The 16187-nt window shown below is 42.8% G+C and overlaps 1 protein-coding gene across 1 annotated transcript; it reads right to left on the reverse strand.

Moving 5' to 3' along the window:
* Nucleotides 1-10224: 10224 nt before the first annotated feature.
* Thap1 (THAP domain containing 1) lies at nucleotides 10225-15712 on the reverse strand. Its single transcript, XM_057752975.1, has 3 exons — nucleotides 15472-15712; nucleotides 13183-13378; nucleotides 10225-11914 (listed from the first exon to the last, which is right to left on the reverse strand). Exons 1-3 carry the CDS (start codon nucleotides 15540-15542, stop codon nucleotides 11546-11548), a joined length of 636 nt encoding a protein of 211 aa, XP_057608958.1. The 5' UTR covers nucleotides 15543-15712; the 3' UTR covers nucleotides 10225-11545.
* Between the last annotated feature and the right edge of the window lie 475 nt (nucleotides 15713-16187).

Below are 16187 nucleotides of genomic sequence, written 5' to 3' on the forward strand. Positions count from 1 at the left end.
CCTCTTATTGGCTAATTCTCACATCTTGCTTAACCCATTTCTAATAATCTGTGTAGCACCACAAAATGGTGGCTTACTGGGAAGATTCTAACATGCATCCATCTTGGGCCAGAGCTTCGTCACATCTGCCTCACTTCCCTTCTTCCCAGCATTCTGTTCTGTCTACTCCACCCACCTATGTTCTGACCTATCAGGCCAAGCAGTTTTCTTTATTAATTAACCAATGAAAGCAACAGATAGACAGATGACCCTCCTCCATCATTTCCCCTTTTTCTGTTTAAACAAAAGGGAAGGCTTTAACTTTAACATACCTTAATCAAGATCAGAAATATACATATAACAAGATTGACCTTAAATTAGTATCAGTAAACCAAGGTTCATATCAATCCAAATTATTTATATCTATATCACAATCTCATGCCCTTTCTTTCTCTCTTTAAAAAATAAACAATTGCAATATTTTGAATTACTTAGAAACCATCAGTCCTCTTAAGTGAAACCTTTCCTCACCTCTCCCTTTCATTATGGTACATGATCACCTGCACATGTGGACAAGCGGGAACTTTGCACATGATTGCATACATGAAGCATGTGGAGTGCTGAAGGCTTTGATTTGAGGGGATAATAACTAAGTAACTTCAGCCTACCTTTTCCTGAGTATGTACAGGGGAGCTGGCTGACATTTCAAAGTCTCCTAATAGATCATCAGGGGTATAACCAATGAAGAATTGTCAGGTCAAAATCTAGTAGAAATCAATATCTCAAGAGGCAAGTCAACTTTCTCCCTGAAGTCATTTAGTAACTCAAAAAGATAAAAATCACTTACACAGAGCTAAAATGTGAAGATCCCACATGGCAAGGGGGACTTAATAGTGCCATTCTCTGTGAAGCCCATGAGGAAGGGGTTGATAAGTGCTGCAAACTATGAGCGAGTATAGAAAAGCTTTACAAGCACAAAGAAGGATGAAATCAGATTGACTTTCATCTATCACCCAGAGTTGTCGCCTGGTAGTGCAGAGAACTTCAAGTCTCAAACTGAATTAGAACACCATGTTGTATTAGTAAATACTTCACAGATACATGGAAACATGCAAGGTGAGACTATGGATGGAGGTAACATCTTTCTGGGTTACTAATCAGTTCTACAAATAATTTATAATACATGAATCAAAACAAAATCTAAGACAAGTCTCGAAAGGGAAATAAGATGTCATATCCAGGAGGAGGGATGTATAATGAAAACCGTCGATGTGAGAGGCAAGGAGTTATAAAAACAAAAGATGTGCTGGGCAGTGGTGGTGCACGCCTTTAATCCCAGCACTCGGGAGGTAGAGGCAGGCAGATCTCTGTGAGTTCGAGGCCAACCTGGTCTACAAGATCTAGTTTCAGGAAAGGCTCCAAAGCTACAGAGAAACCCTGTCTCAAAAAAAAAAAAAAAAAAAAAAAAAAAAAACAACCAGAGAGAGAGAGAGAGAAACCAAAACCACAAGACATGACAAAGAACAAAAATGTATTCTAGAATTATGTAATAATAACTAAAGTTAAAAACTCAATTGATGGTCTTGGAATGTTGGTTAAATACAGGATTAAAATGGGAATTGGGAACCTAGGACCTAGGTCTAAACAAATTATCCTGAATGAAATACAGGAATTAAAAGCAAATAAATAAAAGAAGTCATTCTAAAGGGGAAAATCAGAACTATTGTTGGAACAGTGAAATACAAGCAACTGTCACACACATAGATCAAGTCTGTGACATTGCCAATATTTGAAAACATAACAGAATCTTCCAGGAATAGTAAAAGACATCAAAATCTAGACATTGGGGAAGATTCCTAAATTCTAAATATAATTAATTAATGGAATTCAAACACATACATATCATAGTAAAATATATATATATAACATCCTTTCATTTTAAGGATATCAAATGCCCTATTAAAAAAGACAGTTCTTTTCAATTTTTTTTTTAGAATTTTGTAATTTATAAAATGAAACATGATTATACCCAACCCCTGTTTTCTCCCTCCAGCCCGTCCATATGTCACTCACCGTGTCTCCCTCCCAACTTGACATCCCTTTCTTTCTTCTCTCAGAAATAATCTGTCAGGTACAATTAATACTGCCAATGTGTGCATGGGTGTGGGGCCATCCGCTGGAGCCTGGGAAACCTGCCACACTTTTCAACCATGCCCTCAGAAAGGAGTGATTCTCCCTCCCCTAACAGCTACCAAAACAAGGAGTGGTTCCAGAAGAGCGCCTACCCAGTCTGTGCCAGGATTTTGGCCGGCTTGTTCGTGCATAGGTAACCACACTTGCTACGCATTTGTGAGTGTAATGGCCGTGCCATGTCTGGAAGACTCCAGCTCTTCTCTTCTTTCCTCCTCCTCTCCCCTGATGTTCCCTGAGTCTTAGTTGGGAGCAGAAGGTGTTGATAAAGATGCCCATTTGGATCTGAGCATCCAATCTCTTATTCAGCACTTTGAACATTTATGTGGCTCTGCAATGACTGCTGCTCACTGTAAAAAGAAACGTCCCAGGCCAAGGTTGAGAGTAGCCCACATCTACGGCTACAACTATAAAGTTTAGAAGGCAATTGGACAACATGATAAATGAATAAATAACATCATCAAGCTCTACCTAGGCCTATGGCTTCCCAGCAACGTGCTTTTGACCAGGATTACAGTCTCTCATGAGCTGCAGGCCTCAAATCCAATCAGAAATCAGTTAGCTACTCCATAACAGTTATGCCACTATTGTACCAGTGGAAAACTTTTGCCTAGCAAGTCGGTATTGTAACACACGGTTCAGTGCTGGGTAAGAGCAGTGATGTCTGTTCTCCTCCGGCGGACTGCACAGCACTTCCTGTGAAAACTAGCCATCAGGAAAGAGTTTTCATGGTTGGCTTGTCCTTTATTTCTCTTTAAGAAAACAATGCTGCTGCATTCTTAATAACAAAACAAAGTCAGAAAGGAACGGAGTAATTCCTGGTCCTTAGATACTACCATCAGTCTATAATGCTATACCCAGAGAATGTAAAAAAACACATTAAATTACAATTAACAGTTTGCTTATTGGCAGATCTGCATTTAAAGAAAAGGTTTTATCTTTTTTTTTGTATTCATTGGGAAGAACGATCAAAGGTGCAAGAATAAATAAATAAATAAATAAATAAATAAATAAGTAAAGGATTAAATCAGTAGGTAAATTTAATGGAAACTAGCATGAAATTTTGAATTGATTTTTCTACATTAAACAATGGGGGTATTTACACAGCTGGCAGAGTTTCTTATTACATATTGCCTCCCATGAATAAGGAGAAGACAAACAATTCAGGGAAATAATGGACAAGATAACTTAATAACCATGTTGTATTGGGGAATCTAAATGGATAATGAACATGAAAAGATGCCTAGTAGTAAGAATTAAAATTGTATTAAAACCATAATAACATACCACTATTGCATAAACTACTACCCATAAAAAATAGCTAAAATTACAATGGCTTTGAAGTTGCATTTCAAAGCGTTAGGAAAGACACAAGACAACAGCAGTTCTGTGTCTGGGGGAAAGGTAGATGATAGAACCATCTGGAACAATTGAAAGCTGTGCTTTGGAGAGATAACTAAGCCTTATTACCCTGGAACAGCCTGCTGCATACTGAGATGCATATGCAAGCCTTTCTACAACACCAGTTTCTTTTTGAAACAGCTAAAATATGATGATAATTGACACCAGCATTGGAAGTATTAAAGAAATTGAGGCACGTTCTTAGAATGGAATATTGAAGCATAGCGCAATAAAAGAAACTATGACCACATCCAAGGGCATGATCTTAAAACGTCATCTTGAAGAGTGTAAGCTTGTACTCTACTTATATTCTTAAAAGGTTTTAAAACAGTAAAAACTAAGTTACTCTAAGTAAACATGAATTAGGATATCTTAGTTAGGGTTTCTATTGCCGTGAAAAGACCCCATGCCCACGGCAATTCTTATAAAGGAAAACATTCTATCTCAGAGGTTCAGTCCATTATCATCACGGTGGGACACTGTGGCACGCAAGCAGACATGGTGCTGGAGAAGGAGTTGAGAGTTCTACATATTGCAGCAGGCAACAGGAAGTGAGCTGAGACATTGGTGTGTCTTGAGAATATATGAGACTCCAAAGCCCACCCCCACAGTGGCGCATTTCCTCCACCAAGACCACACCTACTTCAGCAAAGTCACACCTCTAGCAGTGCCACTCCCTATGAGTTCATGGGGGTCAATTACATTCAGACATAGGGCAATCAAGTATTATAAAATACATTGTTAAAATTATACAAAGTCACCTCTAGGCTATAAAGATGGGGCTGCAGTTGGGGAGTGTGTATTAGTCAGGGTTCTCTATAGTAACAGAAGGTATGGAATGAATATATATATGTATGTATGTGTATATGTGTGTGTATATATACATATATACATTTATATGTATGTGTGTGTATATATATATATACGAGAGAGAGATAGATAGAGAGAGAGAGAGAGAGAGAGAGAGAGAGAGAGAGAGAGAATTTATTGGAATGACTTCCACACTACAACTGGTAGATAGTTGTGAATGGGGAGTCCAAGGATCTATTGGTTGCTCACTCCCATGAGGCTGGGTGTCTATGCTGGTCTTCTGTCTATGCTGGTCTTCTGTCTATGCTGGAATCCCACAGAAGCAGGCGCCAATGCCAGTGAAAGAGTGGATGTGCTGACAAGGCAGGGGCAGGCAGGGAAGAACAAACACCCCCATTCCTTCTTCCATTGTCCTTATATAGGTGTCCAGCAGAAGGTGTGACTTTTTTCAAAAGTAGTGTAATCAAATGGGAGGATCCCTGGGCTGCCTCATAGGAAATCATAATTTTTAAAAGCTGAAAACAATTCTTACCAGGTTTACAGTTTTTGGAAACATGGAATCATGAGCAGACCACGATGTTTTAAACCATCAAAACTTGCATCCTAATTCTTATATTCTTGGGTGCTTAAAAAAAAATGTCATTTCTGAAAATGGGATAGCTGTAACAAGTGTGTTTTTCTTTTATGTTTTCTTTTATTTTTTTATTCTGATAAGCAAGTTTTGGTAGAGTTGCAATATGCCCGGTGTAAAATCTTAGTGTGTCATGGATCAGAGCTGTGTTCACATGTTCCACACATGTGAAGGTGGGGGTGGGATTAACAGTGCGGTAGGATTCCAGCAAAAGCTTCCTTTTTTCTCCAGCTTCATAGAGCCCTGCAGATTCTGGAGTATTCCCGTTGCCAGCCAGCAGAGGGCAGCAGGAGACCATAAATGAAAACGTCCATGGCTTGTCTGCTTTGCTGAGCCCAGTAGCTGTCATTCCTCCTTTGCCCAAATCCTTACTCGTTCACTAATTGATACTCAGAAGTGGTGGGCAGTACAACAAAGAACAAGACAATCACCAAACACCATCGTAGTCAATGATGCTGACCCCATTCAGGAGACAGATAGCTAACTGCACAGAAAAATGTTGCACTGAAAGCAACATTCCTTCACTCTGGTTGCATTTGGTTTCCCTTTTTAATTCTTTAAGTGACCATGTCTGTCCTCCTGGGCTCTTCCAGGCACCGGACTGTACTTAGTGGTGGACTGGTTAGTTTTCAAGCATCCTGAGGCTGACTATGTGAACCTGACAAGTTGTTTGGCTTCTGGAAATCTTCCCTTCCTTCTCTCCAATAATGGGCTGCATCTGGGCCTGATTGTGGTGTGCCCACCCTCAATTCACAGAAGTCCCAATCCCCCGCATCTAACGGTGGTGTTTTAAGAAGGTGATTAAGATAAAATGCCACCTGTGGTGTGGATTCTTACTCTGAATGGTCTGGTGTCCTTGCAAAAAGAGATTAGTCACAGCGGAGACCACAAGGGTGTGCTGAAGTGAAAAGCAGCCGCTGCTCCTGGTCTTGTGATGCCCAGACCAATGAAAAAATAAAGGCCTTTTTTCTAAATCCCAAACTTTTGACCTTTTTGGAACTTCAGAGCATCTCTTGTATAGTTTTTGCTAGTGTTACTTGCAATATAAGTAACCAGAGAGAGAAAAAATGATGATTTTTGTATCAAGTATCTATTTTTGCATAAATTCTTCAAGATCTTTGTGGATAAAACAACAAGAAGTTATTGCTGTGTGCATTCTTTGGGTTGCTCTCTGAGCTAAAGAGGAAGATTCCACAACTCCCTATCTTTCATTACTCCAAAGCCAGTACCATGTAGAGAATATTTCCAAGTTGGGTTAGACCCCGGCCCCCTTAAACCACATTAGCTATGATTGAAGTTGCCCTCCAGGAACATAGAAAAAGCAAACAAACAAATTTATACTCTTTCACAACTTGGAAGCTTATCCGGGTAGGGTCTTGTCCTGGGCACCCCTTCCATCTACTCCAATACATTTCTGGCCTCTCCTAAGTGGCACTAATCTCCTGAACAATTATAGGCTCTCTCCCAATACAAGCCTTCCTACTAACATTAAGCTTGTTGGTGTCCTTTTTCTCCCCAAACTGTACATTTTGTATTTCTTTCACTCCTCTTGGGCTTTTTCATTATAAATCTGCTTAGTGGTTACTACTACTAACCACGTGATAGAGTCATTATTAGGCTATCTTAAAGTCTCCTCTGCCAAAGGGGGGAAAAAAGCCTTGACTTTAAAATAAATATAGCCTCAGGAAACTTCTTAGGATGTGGTTTGCAAACAACCACATTCCTTGCCAAAATATCACACAAATGGTCTCTAGTACAGTGGCTAGGAGCTGAGCCTCCATAGTATGCATAGCTCTCCACACTACTGTCTTACAAGCTCACACTACAAACATTCAATTGGGGTGGCTCACTTACACTTCAGAACCTCAGTCCATCATCATCACGGCGAGACATGGTGGCCCCCACAGTGACACACTTCCCCTAACAAGAAAGCCATGCTTCCTAATAGTGCCCCTCCTTATAGGCTTATAGGACCCCGTTAGATTCTACCACGTTCCACTCCCTGGCCCCCATACGCTTGTAAAAATATCATAATGCAAAATGCGTTTAGTTTGACTAGCACAGTCTCAACAACGTTTGAAAGTCTAAAGTTCCAAGTCTCTTCTTAGATTCATGTAATCATTTAACTATAATCTACTGTAAAATTAAAATAAAAAAGCAGATCGCACATTTTCCAACATATAACGGCACAAGATACATATTACCATTCCAAAACATGGGGAAGGGAGCATATTGGGGAATACTGGACCAAAGCAAGATTGAAAACCAAACCAGCTGGGCAAATCCAAAATCTGCATCTCCATATCAGATGTCAAAACACTCTTCAGATCTCCAGCTTCTTTCAGCTTTGTTGACTGCAGCACACTCCTTTCCCCTGGGCTCTTTCCACTCCCTGCCATCGGCTCTTCTCGGCAGGTATCCCATGGCATCACCAACATCTTGGCGGCGTCTCCAAGGCAACCCAGGATTCACCTTCACAGCTACACAACTTGGTCTCTCTCTAGGTTTCCATTCAGGAACACCCCTGACACATGCGTGACCTCAGCGGCTTTCCTTAGTCTCCGAGACAAATTCCCTAGCCCCTTTCTCGTATCCTTAATTCTAAAGCCGGAACCACACAGCTGAACCTGCAAGTTCTGCTGCTTGCTTGACTGGAACACGGCTCCCTCATTTAATAACATCTTCAACTTTCTGTTTTTGACAGCTTCCTTCACTGCCTAAGCTTGGCTGTTCTGGAACTGGATCTGTAAACCAGGCTGGCCTTGAACTCAGAGATCCACCAACCAACCTCTGCCTTCCCAGTGCTGGCATTAAAGGTGTGCACCACCACACCTGGCTCTGAGCTTTCCTTCAGTTCCTTTTCACAAGTGGGAAACTTAGCTGGGTGGGAACTTGCCCTGAGGTCACCACTTCCTTTACTCCGTTTCTTAAGTCTGTTTATCTCCTTGAATACAAAACTTAATTCCATTTCACTTCCCAGTGTTCCAGTTCTCTTCAAATTTTACACTTTGTGTTTTTCTTTACTCTGCTTGCTCTGTTTCATTTCAAATCTTCATTAGAGTTAACACTAATAACAACAGTTAACACTAATAACAACAGTTAACACTAATAACAACAGTTAACACTAATAACAACAGTTAACACTAATAACAACAGTTAACACTAATAACAACAGTTAACACTAATAACAACACGCCAGAACCTATACTAAGCTGTTTGGAGATTTCCGCCGCTAACATAATTAGTCCAAAACTCTTCACTTTAGCCTCAGGTAGACTCTTCGGACAAGGGCAAAAGACAGCCACTCTCTTCACTAAAATATTACAAGAACGATTTCTAGGCAACATATTAAAATTCTCTGAAACCTCTTGAGCCACTTCCAGACACTTCAAATCATTATCAGCACCATTGTCCAACAGAGCCCTACTAGTGTATCCCACTAAGCACTGCTTTAAAGCATTCCACTTTCCTAACCCAAAGCACCAAAGTTCATATTACTCCAAACAAAAGCATGGTCAGGCCTATCACAGCAATGCCCCAGGCCTTGGTACCAATTTCTTAGTTTGGGTTTTTATTGCTGTGAAGAGACACCAAGTCCATGGAAACTCTTATTTAAAAAAACAAACAACAAAACAAAACAAAAAAGAAAACATTCACAGGCTGGAGGGCACTGTCCAACTCCCACATGGTGGCTCACAACCATCCGTAATGAGATCTGGCGCCCTCTTCTGGCCTGTAGGCACACATGCAGGCAGAACTCTGAATATATAATAAATACATACATTTTTTTTTTAAAAAAAAATTGGGGGTGCTGACTTACAGTTCAGAGATTCAGTCCATTATCACTATGGTGGGGAGCAGGCAGACATGGTGCTGGAGCGGAGAGTGGTTGCTGAGGGAGCACATTCTGCTCCTTCAGCCAATAGCCTTTAAGATACCAGCCCACTGGGCCATGGTCTCTTATACTTTAAAAAGCAGCGGGAACCGTGCACTCTCTTGCTTTCAGCTCCCATTCCTGCTGCTAGACTCTCTGTTCCCTGTTTGCAAGAGAGGACTGTTGTTTGGGACGGTAATCTGTAAGTTTTTCCCCTCAAATAACCTTTTTTATTATCCATAATTCTTAACTGGTGTGGGATTGTTTTGCAGCTTCAACAAGACCATACCTCCTAACAGTGCGCCCCCTCTGGGGGCCCATTTTCTTTCATTCTCTTTGTTCTGTCGCTACAAGGTTCATGAAAATTGCTACATCGCTGTTTCATGGTATTTGGAGAGATCTAAATCTATGTTCCTGGGCCACAGTCTCTCAAATATAGCTTCTATTTCCTTGTCCTAACAGTTGCTGCTCTTGTCTACCACAAAGTTGGGTTCCATGAGTATCCAGTGAAGACACTCCATTCCTCAGCTGATTCTAAACAGAGTTCATATGCTATGTAAATCCAGTCATTCTGCACTTTAAACTACTGATCCACACGGAGCATAGTGATACACACCTATGACCCCAGCATTTGGGAAATTGAGACAGGATTGCTGAGTTGACAGCCCAGGGTACATAATTCAAAGGCAGCCAGAGATACAAAGCCAAACTGTGTCTCAAAAACAGAAAAACGAAAGGGCTTGGGACAGACACGGTGGCATAATGAGAACGCCTCTAATCCCAGCCCTTGGGAAGCAGAGGCAGAGGCAGGCAGATGTCTGCTGGTCTGCACTGTGAGGCCAGAAGAGAACATCAGACCACCAGAAGCCAGATTTACAGCAGGTTGTGGGCTGCCACGTGCTTGCTGGGAACCCCGCTCAGAGCCGTCTCTCCATATAAAACACATCTTTAGAAAATTAATAATAGGGGGCCAGGCTTGGTGCACATCTTAGATCCCAGAACTAGGAAAACAGACGGCAGCTTGCTCTCCATAAGTTCAAGGCCAGCCTGGGCTACATAATGAGTTCCAGGATAGGCAGAGCTACATATTGAGACTCTTGTCTCAAAAAAACTAATAATAATGATAGAGAATGAAGAGATTGGGATAGCTTGGAGGTAGGGTGTTTGCTTGGCTTGCTCAAGGACGTGTTACATCTTCAGTACCAAAAAAGAGACGTTGGTAAAACTTATCAGATTTCCAAGAACTAAAAGTGCTACCTTCGCTCAGCATGGCAGTAAGTCAGAAATAAGCAGATGCACAAGAGATACTTGAATAGCATATCTTTAATACTGTCTTCAAAGGTCTGCTCGCTAACTACAGTGTGCTGAAATATAAAATACGGTTCTCCTAAACCTAAATAGAGAATTCTTCTGAATTTGTCTACTTAGAACATATTGTCATTTCAAACGTACGTAAGCTTTCTCACAGAGGCAGAACACAATCCACAGTGGGAACAGAAACTGCAAGAGTTAATTCTCAACACTTGAGGTCATAAACACAGCACGTTACTGTTGAACATAAGCCACTTGAAGTAAATTAGATATAATTTCTAATTTAATGGAAAAAAAATCACTTTTATGCAATGTCTTGACCAAAATCAAACAGTTAAGGGGGAAATTACCATATTCTGATACAAACCAAACTCCACTAAAATATTGTTAGAGGTTTGAATGCAGATGAACTACAGCTCTAGAACGAAGATGCCTTTAGCTAGGGGATAATGAGAACGTATCGGGAATCAGGTCCCGAGTTTATGTTTTGAAAGTGTGCAGACAAGCCACAGTACACACGTGGAGGTCTGAAGACAACCTGTGGAGCCGGCGCTCTCCTTCCAGCTTTACGTGGATCCCAGGGGTCACACTTGGGCTGCCGGGTGGCCAGGCTTGCATGACAAGCACCTTCACCCAGGGACCACCTAGCAGGCCCAAGTTTCATTTGCTGGTAACCAATACCTCATTTTGAGGCCTTCACTCCCCAAGACACACTTCCAGTTTTACAAAGCTATGGAAGAAAAGGATCCACTTTTTAAAAAATCTACTTTATGAAGTTATTGATTAAATAAGGAATGACTTTCTCTTCTAAAGACAGCAAAATATTGTTTTCCTCAAATGTTGACTTGACAGTTTATTTTGACAAGTGATTGAGAAAAATAAATGAAGCTCTGACTATAAATACAAATGCATATGTACATCTCTATATTCTGAGAGGCTGTCCTATGATCTCTTACACTTCTGATTTAAATTAGAATAAGTTCTCTCAATAAAGGACATTAATTTTAACTTTTAAACTTAAATCATCTTCACCGCACCATTATCCTCTCTACTTTTCATTTGTACATTATTTCTATAAATACTCAAATGAAAAACAATCCACCATCTTGAAACCAATATACAACGTTATATTGGTGGTCTAAGAATTTTTTTAAATATTTTGTTAAAATGTAAAAACTCTGAAATTACAAACAAAAAATTTACAATTTTACAGTATATAACTAATTTATTTTAAAAAAATATTCTGATTTTTTTTAAACAAGTAATCAAGTGCTATTTTTTCAAATGAACTCCTGTAAGTAGGCTAGAAGGGAGCACGTGGTCTTGTCCCACTAATACATCTCATTTTTTCATGCTGGTACTTCCACAATTTCAAAGTAGTCGTGTGGGAGAATAACGTAGCCCCTTTCCGACGCGTCATCTTTCTCTCTCTGGAAGTGCACGACTTCCTTCAGCTTTTCCAGCTGTCTCTCCTGCCTTCGGCACCGCTGCTGAGCAGTCTTGAGTTTCTTCCTGAGCTTTTCAACCTGCTGCTCCAGCTGCTGAATCCTCTTCCTCTGGTGCATCGTATCCTCCACGGTGTAATTGTGGTCACAGAAAACCGAGAGATTATCGGGGGTCTGGAGAGGAGGCATCAGCAACCCAATAGCAGCATCGACCTGGGAGGTGGGGGGTGAAGGAGGAGAGGGAAGCTGTTCTTGGGGGTCCAGATCTTCCTTCTAGAATAGCAATATACAAGCAGATGTGAGTTTAGTTACTAAATAATGGCCTCAAAATATCTGCAGAGTTTTAGCATTAGACTTTGTCACTCCGTGGTACAGAAAAATTCCAAAATGAGAAAGCGGATTATCTTGGAGGTGGTTTTCACTGTACTGGCATGGATTTCCGGGTGCCAGGGCCTCAAGGCAAAGCTTTTTACCACTAAAACTATGTCTTCCAGAATAAAAGTTTCAACATTAGGCTTTGGCTTGTTTGGGAAACTTTTAGAACAGGGTCTTGCTGTGTAGCCTAGGCTGCCTCACACTGGAGCTCCTACTGCCTTGGCCGCCCGAGTTCCAGGATAACAGGTAATGTGCAACCCTACCTGGCACCAGTTTAGGGTGGGTTTTGTTTGTTTGTTTTGGGGCTTCCTTGCTGTACAATCCAGGCTGGCCTGGAACTTACTAAATTTATACCAAGCTAGCTCCAAACTTGTGGCAATTATCTTGGTTTGTTCTCCCTGGTGCTCAGATTGCCAGTGTGTGCCACCATGGGGCATTTTCAGTGCTCATTCAACTTCTCTGTTTGAAGTTAAAGTGGGATTTGTCAAACAGACAAAGTGATTTAGTTAGATGTCAGCAATACTAAACACGTAAAACGGGAGAAAAATAATTTGAAAAGCAATGTCATCAATAATGAAAAACAAAACTTATCAACATGTAAATAAAGACACTGAACTATTTTTAACTTACAAAACTTGACTGAGTTCTTCAGTGTGCAATATTTAATAATAAAATTCTATGTTTTTAAAAAGTTTATTATTATAACATGTGGGTTTTTTTTTCTTTAAAAAGATTTCTTTTTAATCACATGTGTATGTGTGAGTGTATGTGTGCGTCATTGAATCCCCTGGAGCTGGCGTTCTAGGAACTGTGAGCAACCTGATGTGGATGCTGGGACTTGAACTCAGGTCCTCTGGAGAGTAACTCTTGGCCACTGAGCCCCAACAGTGGTTGCTGTCCAATGATGGGTTTCAGATACGCTTGTTTTCTTAACCCTTCCCTGATTTCTACAAAATTTTCACCATGAACACATTAGCGTCATAAACTTTATGGTGATTTGGAAAGCAGAGGTAGGAAGATGGGGAGTTCCAACTCAGCCTCAGCTACACAAAGCTCAGAGCCAGTCTGGGCTATTTAAGCGCCTATCTCCCACAAGGGATGTGCGGGGAGGAGAACAGGGAGGAGGAAAGAAAACAAAATGACCCCATGTTGAAAGCCCGGGTTACCTTGTCATGTGGCTCGACACAGAGGAATATCGTGGGGACAGCATTCTCCTTCAGCAGCTTGTTGTTGCACTCTCTCTTAAAGCAGTCCGGGGTGAAGTGCTCTGAACAGATACTGCTGTACTTCGTGGGCTTGAAGTTCTTCCTTCTGACGGCTGCCTCCCACTGTTTGCAGAGACTCGGCCGGGTCAGAGGGAACCTGAGAAGACACGGTTAGCTTTAATAAATGGAATCACCTGCTCCTCTCCTGCTGTGACCACACTCGGGAGGATCTGACTGAAGCCTGCTCCAGTTACTTAGCTGGCTGATTAGGGCTGACCTTTTCACAACGAGACACCAGCAGGCCAAGTAAACAGCCAGTGTGCACTACAGCTGCACAAGTCTGTGTTCCGAGACAGACTCCTGGCTCTTCCTGAATCAGCCCCAAAATAGTAATCCTGACTGTCTGAATTACAGGCAAATGATTAATAAATAAAGGAAACATTTTATCACTTAACTCGGCCTAGGCAATGGGGACCCTTTATGTTTACTGTCATCACGCTTTCCCACGTCAAACGACTTGGTGGTGTGCTGGGAGAAAAAGATGAAGAATGTTTCAATTTATGCCTCGTGATTGCTCCGCCACACAGGTACGCTAGACCCTGACTACACTTCTTTCATGCAGACCTAACCATCTTCATGTTAGTGCTCGTTTCTTGCACAGCAGCTTTCTGCACTGCCAGTGCACACAAGCTAGAAAGGGGTACAAAGCAGTGGGGACTGCTTAGAAATCTTAGTCTCGAGTCTCCCAGCCTAGGAGCCCAATTCTTCCAGGGCTGTCAAGACCTTTGTCACTGACTGCTCTGTTAGACAATGGGTAAGAGGTGTGTTGACCCTTCTTTTATTTTTCAACATCCAGCCGCTGAAATGATATTTATTTATTTATTTATTTATTATGTATACAATATTCTATCTGTGTGTATGTCTGCAGACCAGAAGAGGGCAGCGGACCTCGTTACAGATGGTTGTGAGCCACCATGTGGTTGCCGGGAATTGAACTCATGACCTTTGGAAGAGCAGGCAATGCTCTTAACCACTGAGCCATCTCTCCAGCCCCCTGAAATGATATTTTTGATGTGTGTCATCTTTAACTGTTCTCTGTATCTTAAGAGTTCCCCCTGCCATCCTAACAGAAGCACAGGGAAGGGAGGTGACAAGCTGAATGCATATTCCTGTCACCATTTCCTGATTTCCTCATCTAGTCCTACAGTTTGAAGATGTGTGAAATCTCAGAAATTCCAATCAACCAAGAAGCAGTATTAGGAAATATTCTATCCTCTTCCCAGAGGGAAAACATAAGCAGCACACGAATCTCACTTTCTTTCTACTAAACATTTTTTCTTTTTTGCTAAACACAAACAGTAGCCACCTCGCAAAAAAAAAAAAAAAAAAAATCCTGAAAGAACATTTTGAAATTTGCTTATGTAATTGTTTTGCTATGGATAACTTGTATAATTTACCAGTGAATCTGATCTCTTAGCTATCATCTGCCACAGTGAGGAATTCTTTCAGAAACCTAAGGTAAATCATAAAATATCACATTTTGTGGGCCATTACCAGTGTTAATAATTGTCGTTAGTGGGGGCTGGAGAGATGGCTCAGCGGTTAAGAGCATTGCCTGCTCTTCCAAAGGTCCTGAGTTCAATTCCCAGCAACCACATGGTGGTTCATGAGCCAGCCCTGGCTGAGGTGGGAAAGGCTGGCATTAGCTCCTTCATTGCGGCAGCTAAATCAAGTGTGTGACCGTCCTCATTAGCATCACCGTGTGTTGAAACACTGGGGTTCATCTTGGCAATACCAAGAGCTTCCTCTAAAACCCAGAGACCTAGTAGGGTGATTCCCTTGAAACCGGGTCTCAAAGTCCTCCCTGACGTCAACACTTTACTGTCGTGGTTCCCTGCCACCAACAGCAGCGAGGTCGGAACCCCGCCTTCCTCTTTATCCACAGGGATCAAGCACATCCCTATGGACCATTTCCCCGAAGGCTGCGAGAGACCTCTAGGCGTCGCTCGCGTGCCGGGAAGCCTCCGCGGCAGAGAAGTCGCGCCCGGAGCCTCAGCCCCACCGAGCCCACGGCGGCTGCAGCGGCGACGCGCACCGGGGAGCGCGCAGCCATGGGTCCCCGCCCCCGCCGACCGGCCCGCCGGCCGGGGGCCCCGCCTTCTGCAGGTCTCGCGCGGACACGCGCCGAGCTCCGCCTCCGCCCGGCCGCGCGCCCCTCGCCCCGGCAGCCCCAGCACGCCAGTTACCTACTTGTGGAAGGAGACGGGCTTGTCCTTATCGTAGCGGTTCTTGCAGCCGTAGGCGGAACAGGACTGCACCATCCTTCCGGGCCTCCACACTGCCCTTCTGCCCGGGAGGCAGGTGAAGGGGGCTCTCGGTGTCGCCGCGCTCGGCTTTGACACGCTCGCTGCTCTCGGTGGCTTTGGTCAGCAGTTATAGCGACGATCGCCTCACTGGGGGCGGGGGAGGGGGGTGACTACTCTGGCCGTTGTGTTGTTTGCTTTAGCAGAAAGACCACAGCTCCCGCCCGTCTCCCATCTTCAAGATGGCGGAGGCAGCTTCAACCTCACCTCTCGCGAGGAGTTCGCTCGTTGTCGCTGATTAGCCGAAGGTAACGTTTCCAGGGAAGCCGACCATTGGCTGAGGCCAGAGGCTCTGGGGCGTGGTCACAAGTGCGGAAGTGGGTGGGCCCGCTGCGCTCTGGCCGGAAGAAAGGGTGTTTGGGAGCCACGCTGAAAAAGCCGGTGGTGTAGTGGTGGTTGTGGTTGATTTGTTCGTATTTTTCTGCTGTAGCCTGGTAAAGAACGGCAGATTGGGTCCGGAAGCCTAAAGGAAACGTGGAAAAGCGCTAGTTCCTGGTAACACGTATTTTTTTTTTTTAAAGGGCGGCCGCGGAGGTGTAGTTTGTACAACCTGAGGTCGGGTTCAGAATCCGGGGCCGTTTTCTAGTAGGGAAACCGGACAAA

This window comes from Chionomys nivalis, chromosome 20, assembly GCF_950005125.1.
Source record: "Chionomys nivalis chromosome 20, mChiNiv1.1, whole genome shotgun sequence".
NCBI lineage: Eukaryota > Metazoa > Chordata > Mammalia > Rodentia > Cricetidae > Chionomys > Chionomys nivalis.